We start from the raw sequence: 20670 nt of genomic DNA on the forward strand, positions 1-20670 counted from the left end.
ATCTAGAAGCCACATTTCTACAGGCGGCAACGCAACCCACGGCGCTTGCTCCCATGAAAGGTTTTGTGCGACTGTTGAGTAAAACTGAAATATTGGGGAAATCATCTTGACGCGCCTCCGATAACCCGGGCAGGTCTGCTCCTCCAGCCCCACCCTGCCCATTCCTGGACCCGAAGGGCTCAGCCGCTGCCCCACCACGGCGAGAAGGTGGTTTCTGCAGCGCCCTGACCATAGCCGGGTTTCCACTCACCTACCTCCCACTCGCGCTTGGGTGAGGGGAAAACCCTCCAAAACTGAAAGTTTCTTCTTTTTATTTTTTTTTAATGAAAAAAAAAAAAATTAACATTTCCATTTCAGGGGAAATTCTGAATATTTGAAGTTCCAATTCAGAACTAAGTTTATTGCATACTTTCCAGTGAACGGAAATACCCAATCTGTGAACAGTTCTACCTAGCGAGCATCGGCTTACAATACGGTGTGTTCATCTAGCGACTCCGTTAAAGCTATCCAGCTATGTCATGGCATTCCTTAATTGAAATAAATTAAAATTCACCAAAAAAAAGAAAAAAAGAAATAAAGTGTTTAATTTTTCTAGCATGCCAAACGCAGACAACTTAAATTATTTAACATAATGTATTAAAATCGGAAAAAGTCACTTATGGGTGTGATTAAAATCATCATTGCTACAAAAACTGCAGAACTGGAAAAGAAAAATCCGAATAGGCTTGCGTTTTAACTTCACGGTTTATTCCTTAATTGTGAATGATCTGCTCACTGACCCGAAGGGAACAAAGTAGGCTTTCCCCGAAATCTCTCAATGAAGCCACTGCTAATGTGTTTATTTGGCACTTGAAGACATTTGAGTCTAAGCAACCAGGTAATGGCTTTCATCCTTTCGGCAATCTGGCATTTTCAATGACTTCAGCAGCTAACAAAGACATAAAATACCGGAGCTACGTTTGATAAGGCACCTCAGTCAAACACCGGTTAGAGAATTTATTAACTCTCTACAGCATTAGGAAAAAAAAAAAACCCATGTAGCATTCCCCACCCGTCGCCTGGGCTGAGTTCACTTGTGAAAGGGAAGAGGGCAAAGCAACGCTCGGTTTTTCTGCTCGGGGTTCTGCACGCCTCAAACACGGTTTCTCATTAAGCCACTGCCGTCTCGTCTGTCTCAGTTCATCTTCTCAACCCAAGAACGAAATGCCACCCAATTATATTGAAAAACATTCAAACGTATTTATTCATTCTTTAAACAAACTTACAGATCAAGTAACTGCAACGAAGAACAAACAAATGAGAGCAAAACTTGGAAAGTTTCAAGCTGAAAACCCCCTAACCATGAACAAGACACTTAATGACAAAAATATACTCGGACACTTACTTTACATGCCAAAACACAGGCTCAGTGAATCCATCCATTAGGAAGTGTGTCAATTACTATTATTTGCGAAACAAAGAACTACCCAAACCATTTCTATACAGCCATCTAAACCATCCTCTGCATTCAAGTCTTCTTTTGTCCTAACACCTTCTGTCTGTTTTTTCCACTCCTTTGGTTTTATGCATTTGGGTTTTGTTTTGTTTGGTTTTCAAACAAATAAGCTTTGGTTTCACACCGAAACAAAAGTCAAAAGAATTTAGGGTAAAGTACCAAGGATCATCTTCCTCGATTGCTATACTGAAAGCCAAAACCCCTTTATACTGCACTGTTACGCTTACTTATCCTGAAATCACCCATTTCTGTTTGTCTAGTGGTGAAGAGCAATGTTCTAGATGAGGTAGATTTGAGAAATATTTAAATCGCTATAACGACATAAATGTTGCAGGGGAGAGGGACCGAAGTTGGCACAGGGATTTAATTACCCTTCCCCCCACGCTATTCCTTTACCTCTGGAATATCAGACAGTGCTGCTAGCTGACTTTGTATAACCTGAGCTTTGTTTTATCTCACTGAAATCCCTGAGGCTTTGTTCTCATTTTGTCTCATTAACCAATTTTTATAATGTCTTTTTTTTTTTTTTTTTTTTTTCTCAGCCTGATTCTAAGTGAAAGGTTTAAGCTGATAGGGGGTCTGCTGGTTCTGCTACATTTCTCCTTCCCTTTCTACCACCAGTAACGAGGTAGGTAAGAGATGTGGCAGAAACTGTGTGTTTGAAAGGCTCAGTGGGGACTGGGGCAAGAATTGGATCTATTGAGAGGGAGGGAATACGTAAGAGGGTAAAGGATGTGAATTTGTAGCTAAAAAGCAGGCTCCCTTAGTTCTCCTCCTTGCAGAACAGTACGTTCTCAAAAGGTAGCATTTCATTTGAGATTTTTGACTGAACGGAGTTTGTGGACAGGGCTGAACTTTAACAAGGTAAGTGGCTACCCGGTTTGCCTCCAGCAAACCGCTGAGGAGATCTCCTCCCGGTCTGCTAAGGCTGACTCTATCAACGATTAACGTGTCTGCACTTCCCTGGGAGGAGCGAGAAATTCCTGAACGCTAAGCATAACCAGCTTGCACGGATTTCTTTCTCCCCATTACATTACTTTCTGCCTCCAGCCCAACTAAGGTGCTGCGGTTTACACCCTTGCAGCGCAGAATTCAGAGCGGAGCAATGTCACAGTTGTGCTGGAAAACGTCTGTTGAGCTTTGCTGGGTAAAGCAACCTGAAAACAAAACCATCCAAACCCGAACAAATCAATTCACAACTTACAAAAAAAAAAAAAAAAAAAAAAAGTAAATTTTAAAGAAAACTCAAATCAGCACCTTGCTTTAAATTGGTAAGCTCCTAGAGGGGAAGCTCAAATCACAGCCTTATCACTATAGAAAGAATAAAGCTTATCCCTTAGAAAGCAGGCCAAGGTTGTCATCCCCTCTTCCCCCAAATCCATCAGGCTCAGCATCCTTACGGATGGGTCTCTGAATTAATTCGGCTGCAGTGGCTGAGCGCTCGCTAATCAATTTGACCACAGCTCCTCAGACTCACGCGTCCATCCTGGTAACTTCGCTGGACAGATTCAGGATGACTCAGCTTCCAAAAATCAAGGTGTTTTCAGGCCAATATGGCCAAAGTTGAATCACAGTCCGGTAAGACTCAATACAGTTATCTGCCGCTGCACAATACAGGTAAAAAAAAGAAAAAAAAAATCTATTTATCTTTTTAAACAAAGTATAATAAACCCATGAAGTCCACGAAGGCAAGGCATCTGAGGACAGGCACTTGAAAGGATAAAAAACTACGCCTTTTCTATGAATAGTCTGAAAATAGTCTGAATACCAGCTGGAAAGCAGAGCGGCCTTTCATACATGTTTTTAAAGAAAAAAAACCCCAACCCTCTTTTATGGGGTTTGACCAGGCCACAGCAGACGCACATCAAGCGGTAGCGTAAGAAGGCGAGTCCATCCATGCCCTCTGGAAGGCGCCCTGCCCCGGAGCACGCGGAACACGCCATCCACAAACGGTCCAAGCTCCGCCAGCGGTTCCACGTCGTGGCAATGACGAGCCATCTACCGGAAACAAACCTCATCTCGCCCGCTGCAAAATCGAGCCCAACGCTTCAGAGAAGTCACAGTGCTCGCTCCAAAAAAAACCCCAAAAACCCCACCATCTGCAGTCTAATGCGAGGCACAAACACAAGTGCAAAGGACAAGTAATAGGGCAGAGCTGGCTGGAGCCAGAACGAGAGATGCTGCGGTGCAGGCGGAGGGAAGGGATGTACACGCTCCTCTCGAGTGATCCGAGATGAGTATTCCGAGCAGAGAGGGAGGAATGGCCACTGCTAGCCGTGTGTCGCCTGAGCATCACAGAAGTAAGGCTCAGAAGAGACGCGGGAAGGCAAAAGTCGGTGGATGTCTGGCAGGCTTCTTCACATCTGCATTGTACGGGAGCAGGAATCACAGTCTCCTCCTCTTTCACTGGGAAAACAGAGTTTATCGGTTTTCTGTTTCGGAATTAGCGTACTCTGGCGTTTCTGTTAAAATTAAAGAATGAATTTCTTCTTCTTTAATTAACCTGTCGTAAGCATTCGCAGAATCATCCTTCGCACAGCTCTGAAAGAGAAGAACGACATTTTTAACAGTGCTGCTTCATGGCGAGCGCTGTTTTTTCAGCCCGATAGGACAGACCCGTTTCACAACGTATAGCCTAGATTATGGTGAAAAAGCCAAGGTAGCTGGGCAATAAGTTGTGCTTATTAGGGACAGGGTTAGGCCTGGCTGACAGAAGAGTAATCCTCTCTGGAGACAAGGAAGGACTGAAGGTTGGTCCCCGTCATAAGAGTGCTTCCAACTACAGCGAATGGGGGACGCTCAGGCAGGAGGATGGAGAAGTGAGGATACACACGCTTAGTAGAGTTTTCACCGAGACCCTGAGCGCGTAGAGAAGATCAAAGTAATACTCAGAGGCGAGAACAAAGCGTCACTTGGGGCAGAAACAAAGCACAGGTCAAAGCGCGACAAAGCGTAACAGCTACCATACTCAAGATCCTCACGGCCAAGAGTCCCATCTTAGTCCCACAGTGACCAATAAATGCTGAAATATTTATGCAAAAGGTAGTAAACTAGGAGGCCAGATCCATGTTTTCCGCATGGTTCTGATTTATTATTAGGTGAAGTCAGAATACCCCTGTGGAAAAAGGGAATACCGGATTTTGGACTCGGACTCCTTTTGCGATTGGGAGGCCACAAAAGGAGACTTCTTTTTGAAAAGTTTCCTGCAACTCCTGTTCAATTGAGAACATCCAGCATGCAAGCAGCACCAGGCACCCCGATAGTCATCGCCCTCTACAAACACTTCACAGGTGGCATCAATTTTGAGATGCCACAGTGAGTCAGAAGGTCCCTTCCATACAAGGACTGTGTTCAGAGAACAACATCCATTGCCTCAGGTCGAGATTTGAACTAGGGCTTGTCAGCGTACTTCCCTTCGGATTTTTACAAAGAGCTACTCAGTTAGATTTGTTTAGAAAGAAGAGTTTCCATAATCAGTATTATGTTTATTTTTCCTGAAATAAGGGCCCATAGCAAGTCTTTCATCAACCAAAGTGTCCTGATTTCCTTCATAGCTCGCTGTCTGTGATAAATGTGACAGAGGAACAAATATGAGTTTCTGGAAGACAAATGTGAATAGCTTTATTCAGCATCATAAATATGAGCAACAAGCAGAGAAAGACCTAAAGGTCAGGAGAAGTAGTTTAATGGAGTTGCAAAAAACCCGACCCAAACCAAACCAACCCAAAATGGCTTCAAGCTCCAACAGGGTAGATTTAGACTGAACATTAGGAAAGAATTTTTCACAGAAAGGGTGGTCGGGCATTGGAATAGACTGCCCAGGGAGGTGGTTGAGTCACCATCCCTGGATGTGTTTAAGAGACGTTTAGATGTGGTGTTTGGGGGATATGGTGTAGGGGAGAACTTTGTAGAGTAGGGTAGATGGTTGGACTCGATGATCCCAAGGGTCTCTTCCAACCTAGACAATCCTATGATTCTACGAAAAAAAGCCTCAACAAAACCCAACAAACCCAACCCCCAAACCAACCCAAAACACATTTAAGGGACTAGCAGTGTGGGAAATAACAGAATAATGCAATTCTACTAATGCATTGAGAAAAGTATATGCAAATTGAGGGGGGAGGGGGGGAAGTCCCTCTCAGTTTTGGGTAATTGTTTCTGAACAACTCTTACTATTGGAAATACTTAATCTTCATACGATATACTTACTTATATACAGTTAGCTTTTAGTTTTAAGATAGACATAGGTATTAGGAAAAAGAAAATCGGAAGCCTATAGATTCCGGTCCAATAGATTCATTGGCCCAACAGCTTCTTACTAACCTGGGAATCCTCATTCTGCTCTCCAAACATGCGCTTCAGAATTTCTCTAGGGTCTGGAATTGGCGGAAGAATTAGTATCTTCAGCCTTCAGAAAATTAAAAAGAAAAGCTTTAGACGAAAGATGTATTCATATAAAAATCACCATTTCAATGCCATGCTTGGGTGCGGTCAAGAAAACTTGCGGAGTCAGCTTTGACATCACTGGCCAGCTTTCGTTCTCTGCAGCTGTAGCCCAATTCTCATTTTTACACCCCAAACGAAAAGGAAATGGGACTATTCACACAGACAGGTTCTAAGTAACTTTCCCCGGTGACAGAGACAGCAGCAAAAGGAGGCTTTTTTAAAAACCTGGTCAAATATAAGCTTAATTTTGAATTTGGACTTCATTGCCTAAAGAGAAGGGATGCAATAGCCCTGCAAGGAGAATGAGTAAGCACACATAGGCAATGTCACCCAAGTGTGGCCAAGAGTGCGTATGAGGTCTATAAACCCAATTCTAACGACTGAGGCACAATGGTGCTGCTGGTTTTGTTACGCAGTGCGTGTTCGGGATGAAACAGCCCCATCACAGACGGTTACCTGGAAGAGACACAAATTGTAACGCGAATCAAAGACCAATCGGAACTAGTGGATTGTAAATAAAGGGAGATCGTTATTTACCTTTTTAGATAAACTAGTAGAATTATCGTAGATACCGCTACTATTAATGGAATGGTGACTATTAAAACAAGATAGAACGTAGAGTCCGTTTTCTCACCTGGAAAAGAAAAATTGTAGACACTTAGGGATGTTTTGCGAGGCTTTTTAGGAATAACGACAACGAATTGATTAACTCTCTAATTCGTTCAGAGACGGGATGTTTTTCAAATACACTAGCACTTCTGGAGGGTCACTTTCCAAAGCACGATATTATAAGGTAGATACGTTTGGCAAGAAAATGACCACCAGCAAGGCTCAGGGCTGAAAAACTGACGGCCCTGGGAAGGGGTTATTGCACAGCTACACCAGCAGTAACCCCATCGACGTGTACGGCCGTACACTACGGTAATTGATGGCACCGCTGAAGGACTAGAACTCTCCTGCCCTCTTTTCGCCTAAGATGACATAGGAAGAGAATCTTCAACTCCCATTTACTTAGCAGACAGAGGGTCTTACGGATGAAGAATAAAGCGCAAGAAATCGCAGGCACGATTGTTCTCACCAATGCTCTTCTCTTCGCTCCAGTCGCTGGAGAGCTTGCTGCTGTAACACTCGGGCTTCGGTTTCGCTCTCACTCGGAAGGTGTACTTGCGATTAGGATCAACGCTAGGAATCGACGTATAATTATTTTCAACCTAAAGTGAAAAGAAAAGGTAATTTGTTCAGTTCCCAGCGCGTTGTTCAGTTCCCAGCGCGTTCTCAGTCATTTACGAGCACGTTTTCATTGTGCGGTTAATATATTCTGAACGGTTAATATATTCTGAACGTTTGGACGGAAGATCTTTTTGTGAAGACTAAACTTCACGAGAATAGGACGTGGTAGCATTTAACCAGCGAAGGCTGCCTAAATAGAGATTCCAAAGTTAAGATTTAATCATCTTATTCACTGCTACATCTATCGTGCAGCGTTCGGCATCAATGATTAAACCCACACTCCATGTCCGGAACAGTGCCTTTTCTTTTTTTTTTTCGAGTAACAACTGTGATTTACGCTGCCTTCCCCCCTCTGTCAGGGCAGCAACGCCGGTCCAACTTTGACCGCGCAAAAGTCTTCTGTGATGCCTCCACAGAGGCCCGCGAGCACACTAGCTGGGATCAAACCTCGCTTATTCTTGATCCAAAACGCCGGTTTTCTGGGTATGTTGATATTATTCCAGTTTGCTAAATCTGAGGTAGGACAAACAGCTTCTCCACAGGAGAAGAGTGCCACCTCGCTCTTAAATTTACCACACTGTTTACCGTTCTGATCAAACGGTGCGGCCGGTTTGGCTATGCAGATGCAGGCGTGAGTACATCCAGACATCGAAGTCAATGCTTTTTGTACGTACATTAAAATCGGCGCATCTGAGACGGCACGCCTTTTTCTTCCCCCGCATCCTCAGTCTCTTCATCCCCTTGCTTTTCTGTATAACATTCCGCGTTCTTGTGTGCAACAGCCACTCATTTTGCTTTACGGCAATCAAATCGTGCCGTTCAATAACAAGGCAATCATCTGACCGAGCGCCGGCCAACAGCAGGAAAACCCGACACCACCGGACCAAAGTCCCGTATCACCCAGAAGCAAACAGGTACATGCACTGCAGTGTATTTCCTGATAAGCGTTGTTTAGTTTAGTATATACTTCTTTATCAGACTGTTTTCACACGTTACTGCTTTGCAATAACACACAATGGCAAGGATTCGGCAGACCGGTATGAATTGTGTTGTGTAGACGCTATTAGCGTACGGGAGAATAATCTTACGTCCACACAAGGCTTCCAGCTAGTGCACCAGACCCGCCGTTCACAGGCAGCATATAATTTTTCATCTTAAACAGCAAATATTTGAGTTACTGTGAATATCAACACGAATAATAAAAGATACATAGGGGAAAAAAAAAAAATCAGTTAAGTAATGAAAAATTACTTGAATTATCTGAGTGGTATCACCGTTGTGATATTTAACTTCATAAGATAAACAATTTTCTGAAAAGGTGTCTGATCCACTCCATTCTACGTATATCTCATCATTAATCTTTGACAGCGTAAGTCTTCTTGGCGTAGCAGGTCTTACTGAAATGCAAAACGGAAGAATTAGTTAAAAATTTTATACTTCACTGATTCCAAAAGTGGTTAGAAGTCCTGCATCGCAGAATTTTACACTTATACCAGCTTAGGAGCAGAAAGAGGAAAAAGCACCAAAAAGTAAAGAGAGAATAAGAGCAACGACAGAATAAGAGTAAAATTCAGTGGAAAATAAAAAACAAGCAAACCAAACCCAAACATCCACCCCTCAAAAACCAAACCCCGTCTATACAACTCCTAAAGCAAAGACCAATAGAAGAAGAGAACATCTAACCACGTTGTCCCATCCACAGCTTACGAGTGGCAAGCTTCTCACAACACGACGACATACTAGCAAACTCCTTTCTTTACATTTTTTGTAGCGTGGTGTTAAACTCACCAAGGGTGGTCGGATTTTTACTCGCGCACACAGGCCTAATTTCTTCAGAATCATCTCTAATCAAAATACTTATAGCTGGGTACGTATTGGTGACCTTGGGGAAGCTGAGATTGAAAATGCATCTTCCCCGGTCCATAGAATAGTTGTTGCACTTCTTATGGTTTTTCAAACCGTCGAACCTATAGGAATTAAATATATTTATCTAAACCGCAAAAGAACAGGACAGCAAGAGGCAAGCTTGTTTTTAAACCTGTGTTACAAATTCTCAAGAGCGATCTTGCATTAAAGCTGTGCCATAGCATACATAAAAGTAAAGCTAAGCAAAGTAAGAAGCTTCTCACTTATCTCAAGCTTTAGAAAGAGTATTATTTCGGTAAAAAGCGCCAAGTAGCAGAAAAAGGCGCAGGTTTGCTTTATGCCCAGGCATCAAAGACAACAGCTGCTTTCAGCTTTGGTTCACATTTTCCACATGGGAAAAGAATTTCAAGAAAAAAAAAAAAAAAAAACACAAAAAACCCAAACCACCCACGTATTTATAAAGAAAGCTAATTTGGATCACTTCTCGTCAAAAGAATTTCGCTTCTGTGACAGGATGAGCTGATCGGTCTCCTTCAGCAGCGCCTCAGGTATCGCAGCTCCTGCTCGAGCCGGTCGAGTCTCACCTATCGTCACCGGCATTTGCTTTCCAAAATGTCAGTGCTCACTTCCAATAACAGAGAAGCCATGACAACCTTCTTCCTTGCTTTTCCAAGTTCTCCAAGTTCCAATGAAAATACATCAGTAGCTTTTCCCCCGTAGAAAACTGGGAAATGTTTTTTTACTTTTTTTTTTTTTTTTTTTTTTTTTACATTTTTTTTTAAATGATACGGAGCAAATCAGAGCTTCGTTTAGGAGCACAATAAGAGCGACACTCCCCTACTTCACATCTCCCTGGATGGGGGCTGGAGAAGCCAAAACCGTGCGTCCCGTTTTCATGCCCAGAGCCCTTTTTTATCCCCCCCCCTCCCCGGGGCTGAGGAAGAGGGGGGGCGCCCAGGGCAGCTCGCGCCCTGCGATGCATCATCCTGCTCTCATAAACCTGCCTTTCAGCCACTACCCCTGCGCCCTGACTGGATTCACGTTCGCGTTCACTTTGGATGAAAAAAAGAGGAGGTTTTTAGATAGCAATGAAGAAGAATATCAAATGGAACTGTAATTTTTCAGGTAATTGTTCGCTCATTCCTGAAAAACTAGAACCAAACATAAAGCCCCGCCTCACCTGCATTACGGAAAAATGTATCTTTAGTCCAAAAGTCAAGTGTTCCCTTAGTTTTCAGCTTTAAAACTTAAAAAAAAAAAAAAAAAGTCTTTTTCTTTCTAAGCCGCACGAATCAAAACACTTTGCTGTCACTGCCTCTACACTTTTCACTAAAACTAAGGGGTAAGTTGAAAATATATAGCTCTAACCTAAAGCGTTGTTCCAGTAAGTATCCGTGTACCCAGAAATTCAGATCTTCAACGCCTCATTGGCACTATTCTTGTAATAATAAAAAAACAAAAACAAACAACCTTCTTGGAGTAGCAACTTAGAGAGAGAACAGCCCTCCCTGCATTTAACTAAAGCAGCGAGTTTTCCGCTCTTCGCCGTCGGAGCGGTGCGCCCGCGAGACTGCCACCGGAGAGGAAGAGGAAAAAGTTGATTCAGTCAGAGCAGATAAGACGGAAAGCTGATTTAAAACTACAACGCGGGGCTTTCGGAAAGCCAACTTCAATATTTCTACCAGAAGCTAATGCAATGTGGCGTTTCACAAGCCCCGCCGACGTGCAGGAGTATGCACAGAGCAGCGCGCGCGGATCTCGCTGCCAAGTTCTCGCTCGCACCACAACTCTGCTCCTTTGGAAGAAGAGGCTATTTATGGCAGTCAGCTGGCAAGCAGGGATGATGATAAAAAGACCTTCTCCATAACTTTCAAGGTGAACCGGTTATTTGTGACCTCGAAGATACAAACAAAGCTACTGCTAAACGTCATTAGTGCTCTCATACCGTTTGCCGATGATTTAAGAGCTGACACATACATTAGTGAGTGATTCTGACTTAAAACGGCCCACGTTCGCCGGGCTGCAAAGAAAGCAATTAATATATCGGTCTAGCTCAGTTCTTAAGTCTTCCCTCTCCGAAGCCACCATCGGAAAAAAGTAGGAAGCAATAGCGGTTATTTTAAAACGGGCTACAGAAGCAGCCAGGGCTTCGCATAATGGTTCTATCAACTGCCCAAAAAAAGACTCGGCAACAACCACCTCTTGACCCTCCAGCAGCCAAGCTTTCTGTTGGACAGGACCCAAGGCTAACTTGTACGCAGCGCCCCGAGACCGTTCAAAGCAACAGAAAGCAGACGAGTAAAACATGTCACGCAAAACTAAAGATTAGCGCTAAAGCGCTTTAGAGTCGGGAATAAAAAGTTCATACGAACCAGTAGAACAACGTATAATTGGTATCGCTGCTCGCATTCTCTCCGGGACGCCACGAACAATCCATGTACTCCAAATTGTGCCAAACGCAGCTCAAACCAACAGCGGCAGTACCTGGAATACCTGCAAGGCAAGTTGGAAAGGTCTCTTGAGGTGTATTTCGCCAGCAAAGCCTTCTCCCCAAATTCCAGCAGTAAAACATCCCCTTTTACATAACTGAAAGCGCTGGGAGGCAAAGACGGGTTAGCTCCCAGCCCGCACTGCCTGTCTCAGCACAGCAAACGACGAATTCCAGTTGTTCATCGCTTGCAGTAGCCGAAATCTTCTTCTAGTTACTTCTAAACGCAAGCTGATGGCAACAGCGAATCTCCGTTGGCGCCACGTCTGAATTACTCCTTGGAGTTACCCGACGCTAAGGACGAGGGGTCGAGTCAGGAAAATATTTCCTCCGACTGAACTACAGATACTTTAAAGAGGATTTAAAGTAACTGGCAATTACTGGGATAGCACTTAAGCTTTGTTGCAGTTACTACAGCCATCAGTGTTAAAAATAGTCAGCATTTGTTATCTTCTCCAGATACAACATTAGTTTCTCGGTATTCTGACTATGGAAATACCTGTATTTATTAAATATGAACAAAAGCAACGCTGGTTAAGATGAATTTTTAATTCAGGCTCATATACCTCTCGACATTCAACTTCTTCAACATATCGAAACCTCAAATCCATAAATACATCACAATCGTGAATAGAGACGTCAATGTATTTCCCGGGCAGAGCAATTACAGAGTAAGTCTTTCGTGTAATAAGTCTGGTGGGAGGTGTCCCTGCCCAGGGCAGGGGGGGTTGGAACGAGATGATCTTTAAGGTCCCTTCCAACCTAAATCACTCCGTGATTCTACGATTCATATTCAGTCTTGCATTTTTGTACGGTACAAGTTCTCTATACTGTATTATCGTATTAGAGCGCATTAGATATTTTTTCCTTGTAACAAGTGGCGACATCCCCACGAACTAAAAATCAAACGCATGTTAACTGTACCAACAGTCCAGATTTTTATTGATAGCAAAACCCAAGCTACCTTCTACTTCCGAGCTTGCGTTCTCCCTGGAACAGCAACTGTCTGAGAGTACAGGAAAACGAAACTGGTTTTCCTATCCCAAGAAGCATTCAAAAACGTTTCGCCTGCAAGCGGACTTCGAAAAGCCCCAACCTGTTCAGCGCGCGCTGTCCTGACGACCTGCTTCCCTGGTTTTCCAGAAGACCCTTTTGAGAGACGCACGCAAGCCTGGCGGGGCCTCGGCTTCTCCCGTCCACGTGCGGTTTTCATCCCCAACGAGTCACGCTATTGGGTCACACAGACTTTCACCACCCATGGCGAGAGCCTCTGCGCGCGCGCTGTGCCTCCCAGCTGCCAGCATCCGGCAGAACACGTTATTCCTCAAAGTCTGCTTCCTAACGGTTTCCCTACGGACCCCTTATTCCTGCACAGCAGGAAAGAAAAAAAATTTTTTCCCCTCTATTCATTTCGCTCCGCGCAGCTTTGGACGCCCCAGTCGCCTCCTCTGAAAAAGAGCGCGCCCTGCTATAATTATTTCGTTCAGTCGGTTCTTTATTCAACAAGTTGTCCAATTCGCTGCTAGATGCACCCCTCCGACAGACAAACGCGGGGTTATTTTAAGGACTATTGCTCAGACAGGAAAAAAAAAAAAAAAAAAACCAAAAAACCACACAAAATAAACCAGCTTAGCTATTAGCCACGAAGCCGGCAGCCCGAACCCAACCCGAATTCCCTCTTATCCCACGGCCACGGCAGAGAGAATGGAATCGCGCCGCCGCCTTGGAAAGCGCAGTTAAAACTTCGCAAGCTCGCCCGTAAGTTTTTTGCGCGTCAGAAGACTCCGGTCGCGTTTAAATGCGGTACAATCGCCGCGTTTTAAACTCTACCAACCGAACCAGCCCGTGCCCGCGCTATCTCTCCGCGTTTCTCCCTGATATACGGCGGCGATATTTTGTTATCCGGGGCGAGGAGGGAGGGAGGGAGGGAGGGAGGGAGGGAGGGAGGTCCGCCCCGGGGTTGCGGCCGCCGCGCGCGTTACCTTTTGGCAGGAGGGCGGCCTCCACCCATCGGCTGGGCTCGCTGGCGTTATCGCACTTGCATTCACTTCTCACTTTGAAACGCATTTCCTCATTCAGGAACGTATCCGTCACACGGAAGCGGCTCTTACTCCATTCCTGGGTTTAGAGAGGGGAGGGGGCGGGAGGAGGGGAGAGAAAACCGGAACATTTGGCAATAGTGCACCAAACACGCGGGAATTACTGTTAATGTAAGGATGGGTTAGAGCCCCCAAAAAAGACCGCAACTCGAAGCCGACCGAAACGAGCGTCTGGCAGCGCGGGAAGCCTCAGCATCACTGAGCTGCTGCTTTTTCCTCATCGGGACCCACCAAAGGAAAACCGCGTTTACTCCAGCGGGCTGCGGACGGGAGCAACGGCCACAGAGAAACTAAGGAACAACTGTACCGTGGGGGGAGGACGGTCCTGCTGCGAGCCTTCGGGGATAACGCCACACAGCAGGTTTGCACTGCAGCCAGAGAAACGGGCGTTTACAGCCCTAATCCGCACCTTGCTGTGCGCACGCACGAGCGTGCGACGAACGGAAAGGGGGACAAAAAAAAAAAATAAAAAAAAAAATAAAATCACCACCACAAATCCACAAACGGTTATTAAATGCAGTGACACCGCATCGGGCCCAAGCAGTCCCCGAGCTTCCATTTTCCGAAGGGAGGGGGTGTTTGTGTGAGATAAAAGGCTCTTCTCACACGCTCTCTCGAGCTGCTTTTATTGGGCTGGGGGGATGCCTTTTAACTGGAAACAGGACAAAAGAAAAAATAAATATCTTTGTTATGACCAAAGAACGGTGCAACTGCTTCTGTATAAAAAAAAAAAAATTAAAAATGTATAAAATAAAAATTAGCACTAATGAGAGGGCAAGGAAATCAAACAGCCAATGAACAGACCAGGTTGCACCAGCTGTAACGCGAAAAAGACGCGGCGAGATGCTGCGCTGTCTGGGTCATCCCGTCACCCGAAACCGCTGTCCCGCAGCTCCTTCGCTGCCCCTGAGCTTAACATCTGTTAGACCCTTCCACAAACTCATTCAGCTCGTTAACCGAGCACGCCTTCGGCTTGTTAATCCCTTAATGAACCTATCAAAGAGGTAAACAGGTTGGTTACTGCTGAGTTAGCAAGTTTGACCGGCTCACCTAAAGGTCTGACGAAGAACATCAGAGAAGGGGGAGGGGGGCGTCAAAAAATGAAACATCACCCTTTTAGCAGCGTTAAGCCATCAAATCAGCTCAGCCGTTGGCCAAACGGCAGCCTGGCTTCAAGTCCAGGATATCCTGGAGCTGTCAGAAAGGAGACGGCAGCCACCGTGAAGAGGCCATCGGAAACGTCAGGCCAGAAAACGAACAGGGCTCAAGAAAAAAGGGCTGTTTCAAGAGGCATCGTATCGATTTTAACCATATCCAAAACAGCGGCGCCGCTGACCCCCCCCCAGTTGGTACGTATTCAAGGCTTCAAATTCCGACGGTTTGGAATTACGGCCTGATTGCGTATTATCTTACTGGTGATAAATTGTAAAAAAAATGTTTGTCCTACAGTCCCGTCAGTGCCGCGGCAATGCCGCGCTCGGTCCTGACCCAACAGCTGTTAACGCACCCCCGGGGATCACATCTGGGCTGCAAACCGTCTACCGCAGGAATAAAAACAAAAGCCCAAACCAAAGAAGTTTTACAGTTTCTGTTCCGGGGAACAAACGCATTCCGCGTCGTCTTCGTAACACAACCCCCCCCGGGAATAACCGTGGGCGCGGGGACAGGGTAAACGCGGGAATATGGCAAGACTCGGCATGACCTCCAAAAGACGCTGCGCTGCCCAATGACAGCGTCGCCACGGTCCAGCAAGAGGCGTACGCCTCTTCCTTGACGCGAGCTCACAGCGCAGGAGATCAGCCTCTGCAAATTCCCATGTAAGTCTCCGGGATGTGGACCGCCCTGTACGTATGTCATTTTTTGTAGGAAGCTGCAGAAGCAAAGACTGAAACGAGTCTTTTCACGGGATTATCGTTACGGTACTTCTGCGTTATCAGTAGCGGCTCAATTATCAGAGAGCGACAGAGAGATTTTTCCGATCGGAAGATCCCACCCGCTGGTATGACTCAGTCTTGAGGTTTTCATCCCCCGACAAGAATTAAAGGCTATATTAAAACTGTATTTAGATATGTATATAAGCTTACACGCAGCCAGTTTTATCGCAATCGGGCGTTTACTGGAGCGTCGCGGAGTTTAAAGAGGCGATGCGCTCACCGTTTTCCCCAGAGGGACCTCATCGATCACGATGTCGCTGGAATACTCCAGGTCACAGCTACTGCTGACGTTCTCTGGAGGGTTCCACGTCCAGTTCAGGGTGCAGATTTGGATAAACGAGTAGTCCAGGTTGGATGGAGGTGGAAGAACTTTCGCTCCTAAAAGAAAGAAGTGACCAGTGGAACAATCCTGTTGGTCCGTATTTTACCGTCAGTAATATCGATAGATTTTTAACTCTCCAACAGAAAAGAACACAAACGGCTTCGCAACTTTGTCAGCTCGCGTTTGCTGTCAGATAAGTGATTGCCCGCTAAATCGTTTCTACTATTCCTGTTATCTTAGCCCATCAATCATTTAAATAATTTTAAGAAACGCACACGCAAAAAGAAAAAAAAATAAAATCATTGAAAGGTAATTTTTTAAGAAATCACAGTGTGCAACAGTGTAGTGGAGGTGGTAATGAAACTTCTGCTCCTGGAGGGAAGATGAGTCTCGTTTTTCAGGTCTTTTCTGCTGCAAGTTTGCATCACGCGTGCTGAATTTGTAGTAAAACCAGCAGATACGTTTTGCAGAGCAATCAATATTTTATTCTACCCCCAAAATATCCACCAATGCAGTTTCAGAGAGACAACCTTAAAAAGACACGCGACTGCATCTTGCGAGCGACAGCTGCATGTTACAGCCACACTTTAGCCCAACCCAAGCAAAACCGAGAATGTTAAAAAAACAACAAAGAAACCACAATGCTTTTTCAATTACTCACCTATTAAACTTTTAATGCTACGCTCTGGCACAGTGAGCAAAACCAGTGTGGGACAAACAGTAATTTGCTGCTGGCGCAATTCGGCGGTGCATTTTTTTTTTTCACCTCCCCAAAAGCAAGGGAGAAGCCAAGGAAGAGCCGTGACTCAGAGATAGTTGCTGGAATAAATCCCTTCGTGCACTGACCCTTACTCTTGCGCGCTGAGTCACAGCCCGCTCAATCCCCAGTCCCACAGCTCGAAGGTCGTATTAGAAAACAAAGAAAGGAAATATGGCAGAAAACAGAAAACTGCCGGGAAAAATGAAAGTATGGGTCAGGCTCCAATGCTAGAAAAAATTACCCATTGGTAATTCCCTAAGAATATGGAATTTTTTGTTTGTTTTTTAAAGGGCTCCTCCGCTGTGAGCTGTGAGGAGGTGAGACTGCTTCTCGAGGGTATCTACAGGTATCATCGCTGAGGTACCGCCACCTGTTTGGCTGTGGCAAGTACGTACCCTTCTCACGCGGTAGTTTCGCAAACACCTCAAACTGACATCAACCAGCGCTGCAGGTCTTGCTCATCCCAGGAAAGTTGCTCATCCCAGGAAACGCGGCTCAACCCGCCCCAACATCTGGGGGAGCGCGTAGGGAAAGGGTAGAATTATTCCACCCAGATCGGTTTTCCCATCCGGGACACGGGGCAGCCCCGTTTCCTCCGGCTAGCGCGAGGAAGAGGGCAGGTGGAATGGCACAGCAACTTATTTCAGGACGAATTCTGCTCGCAGCGTCCATGCCACCATCACCTTCCATCTCCTGAGAGCCAGAGCTGCCAAAGCTTGAAGGAAATTCATCAGACTCCTGGAGCTTTCCCAGCCCTTTGCACAGTCAAAGGAGAGGCAATGGGGGATACGAGGCATTATTATCAGCCGCGCGTATGTGCGGATAACGTACGCTCGCACAGAAAATGGGAATAATTACTGGGATTTACAGTTCCAGTCTGAATACGCTTAGCTTTTTTTCCATACTTGAAGCTTTGGGGATTTCTGTATGTTTGTTTGTTTGTTCGGTTTTACAGCTGACCTCGGGAGCAGACAAGAGCAATTTTTGTTCTTACAAAAAATACACTCTCCTCTGAGAAAACTGAACCTAGCCAGAACGTCTTTGCCTATTACCTGTTCCACTAACAAAGATTTATGACAGGTTTATGGGAACAGCATCAAGGCCTTAAGTTTGCAATAGTGAGTCCTTTAGATCACATTTAAAGAAAAAATAAATAATTTATTCAACAAGACTACGCAGCTGCAAGCATTCTGTCTTTTCCTGATCAAACTTTTTAGTACCTACAAAAGCCATAAGCCATTAAAAAAAATGTACAGTGTCATCCCTGATGGCCGCTCTGAAGTTCTACACGTTTCCTTTTAATAGGTGTGATTAGAAGTAATTGTGCTTAAGCTTGCAGATTTCTAACTGCACAAAGAAAGCAGAGGGAATATTCAAAATGCATAAACAAACCCATAAATTGTAGCAATAAATTAGCATAAAGAGTTTTAATGTGGTAGGTTTTAGATTAAGCTAGACAATTCTGAAGCCTGTGCTTTAATGTTGCGTTCAGCTGAAGACTTGCTTTTATTCACAGGCTTGGCCACTCTCATAGTTTTGTTGTATAAAATATAGGTACAGTCTAATACTTTCGCTATTAAAATCTCACAGCTGCAGCAATTTAGCAGAACAGCTCAAAGACCTACTACGAAACGTAGGCGAGACCCTATTTCGCTCTTAAAAAACAAACCCGCGGCGATGCTTCCGAGGAAATCAAAGCGGAGCAGTAACCAGCAGAGATGAGCCGGGGCCATCCTGCGTAGGAAAAGTTTTATTTCAGAAAAAGCCGTAACGCGGAAACACCAACAAACACTTCGAGTGTGACAAAAGTCCTGTCGAGCATCGCAAAAAGACTTCGCGTTTGTATTTTGTCCTCCCGCACTTTCTTAAGTTTGATTTCGCGGTTGTGAAAGGGGTCGCAGCCCACTGCAAAAATAACACTTCTCCAACGTTGGCAATGGCATTTTTGGGGAACATCAGCAAAGACAGAGCCACGAATGCTTCGAGCCCCACACGCAAACACGCACACACGGACCTTTCCTGCGGGAAACGCTCGTCCTCCCCAACCGCCGGGAGACGCCGGTTCCCGGCGCGGGCGATGGGGGCGGCGGTCCCTGCGCGCCCCCCGGCGCCCGCCCGCGCCCCCGCCCCCGCCCCAGGGACGGGCACCGGGGGTCGGTGGGCTCCTGTTTGGGTTTATTTGACCCCCGGGGACCGACGGCAGGGCCTGGAAAGGCCCCCGCCGCCTCCGCCGTACCGGCAGCGAGCCGGGGGGGTCGGGGGGGGGGGGGGGGGGGGGGGTCGGAGCATCCCCGTCCCCCCCCTCCCGGCGAGAGCCCGACGCTGCTCCCGCACCCGCCTGCCGCCCTCCGAGCCATTTCTAACCGCAAACCGAAAGCAATTTGGCTGAAATTACGCTCCCGTAGGCGCACCGAGCCTCTCCCCCCTCCCCCCAACCCACGCCGCGGGGGGGTGAGACCCCCGGTACCGCTCCCCCCCCCTTTCGCCCGCTCCGTACCTGCCGCGACCACCCAGCAGACGGCGACGGGGGGGAGGAGGAGGAGGAGGAGGAGGCGGCGGAGGGGCGGCAGCGGGGCTGCGGCCGCATCCATGGCTCCCTCCGGCCGTCCCAGCGCTGCCGCCGGCTGCCCCGTGCCGCGGCGGGGGCCGGGCCGGACGGGAAGCGCGGCGCCGCGGCCCGCCCAGGTAACCCGAAGCCGGCGGAGGGGCCGCCCCGCTACCTGCGCAGCGCCGCCCCGGGGCCGGGCTGCCGGGCCCCGCCGCGTCCCCCGGGCCCGCTGCCCTCCCTCCCTCCCTCCCTCCCTTATCACCCCCCTCTCTGCCACCCTTCGTGTCACCCCATGTGTCGCCCACTGTTCCTGCCCGTCTCCGCCGGCCGCCACCCGCGCCACGCACACGCTTCCCGGGGGCCCCCCGCCCCGCTGCCCGCACACCCCCGCCGGGGACCGCCCGCTGTCCCCCGTCCCTCCCCCCCCCCTCCTCCGCCGGCATCTGCTCTGGGGACTCGGACTCATCATCCTCCTTTTACAACCAGATGGACGCTCGGCTCCCGCTGCTACCGAGCTGTGCCCAAGATGTCCATGTCCTCCCGGCCCCAAAGCTCATCCCCGACTAGTTGTCTTCGCCTTAAACCCGGTTATTCACCCCCCGGCAGGACCCCTCTTTCCAAAATCCCTCCTGCAAATCCAGGCCCTTTCTATAGTTCTAAAGTTCCTAAACCCCCTCGTTCTGTCCCTGATCCGCTTCCTACAGATTCTACGAACTTCTCCCACCGCCCTCCGCTTTAGCCCCTTCCCAACGCGAGCCGTGGTCGCTCGCAGTTCTGCTCTCGCTTTTGTGGGTGTGACACAGCTTTCCCGAATTTTCACGGAAGTGGGAATATCACTCGAGCGATGTTTTGACACGTTTCAGGATAAGAAAACATTCGGGATAAGGCTTTTTCTTCTGAACTACATTTCGCGTGGTAGCTGGCGAGCCTGCTCCTAGTTGCCACCCAAATACAGGTATTATAAAAATAATACGGATCTGGCAGAGAGGAAACTTTTGGCTAAGTTTCAAGGCAAACCAAAATTCATTAGTGAAAATGACTTCTTCCTAAGCCAACAGAACGTTTCAGTACTCACTCAGCTCTGCAAGGAGTTTTGCAAGAGTTTATCTGCTTTTTAGATACTCGTTTTAGAAAAAGGGAAGCGGATCTTTTAATGATAGGGCGGGGAATATCCTGTGCTAATGTTGATTTTTTTTTTTTCTTTTTTTTTTTCTGCCTGCTTGTTTGTTGTATTTCTGGGAAAAGAAGAGGATTTAGCAAATTTCCTAATTGCTGTTAGAAAGTGCCCAAAGGCCTGCAATTACAATCAAATAAAAATCGTGGCTTAAAGTTCCAGGCCGCGGGATGTTTAAGCTGCCCGACCATGCTCCGGCTGTACGACTCCCTTAGAGCCGGCACGGACTCTGCCTGCTGGCAATGACCTTTGTCGAGAAAAGCCGATCCGAGGCGCAGCCACCTCTCCCTCTCTCTCTCTCGCTTTCG

General features: G+C 46.8%; 1 protein-coding gene across 1 annotated transcript; it reads right to left on the reverse strand.

Annotated features, from left to right (window-relative positions):
• Positions 1–1214: 1214 nt before the first annotated feature.
• Positions 1215–19231, reverse strand: IL13RA1 (interleukin 13 receptor subunit alpha 1; the record flags this gene model as incomplete). Its single annotated transcript, XM_082488469.1, has 10 exons — positions 1215–4036; positions 5819–5903; positions 6479–6575; positions 7020–7152; positions 8423–8568; positions 8960–9138; positions 11410–11530; positions 13508–13643; positions 15779–15936; positions 19138–19231. 10 exons carry the CDS (start codon positions 19229–19231, stop codon positions 3917–3919), a joined length of 1269 nt encoding a protein of 422 aa, XP_082344595.1. The 3' UTR covers positions 1215–3916.
• Between the last annotated feature and the right edge of the window lie 1439 nt (positions 19232–20670).

The sequence above is a fragment of the Vanellus vanellus genome (assembly GCF_965231255.1).
Source record: "Vanellus vanellus genome assembly, chromosome: 10".
NCBI lineage: Eukaryota > Metazoa > Chordata > Aves > Charadriiformes > Charadriidae > Vanellus > Vanellus vanellus.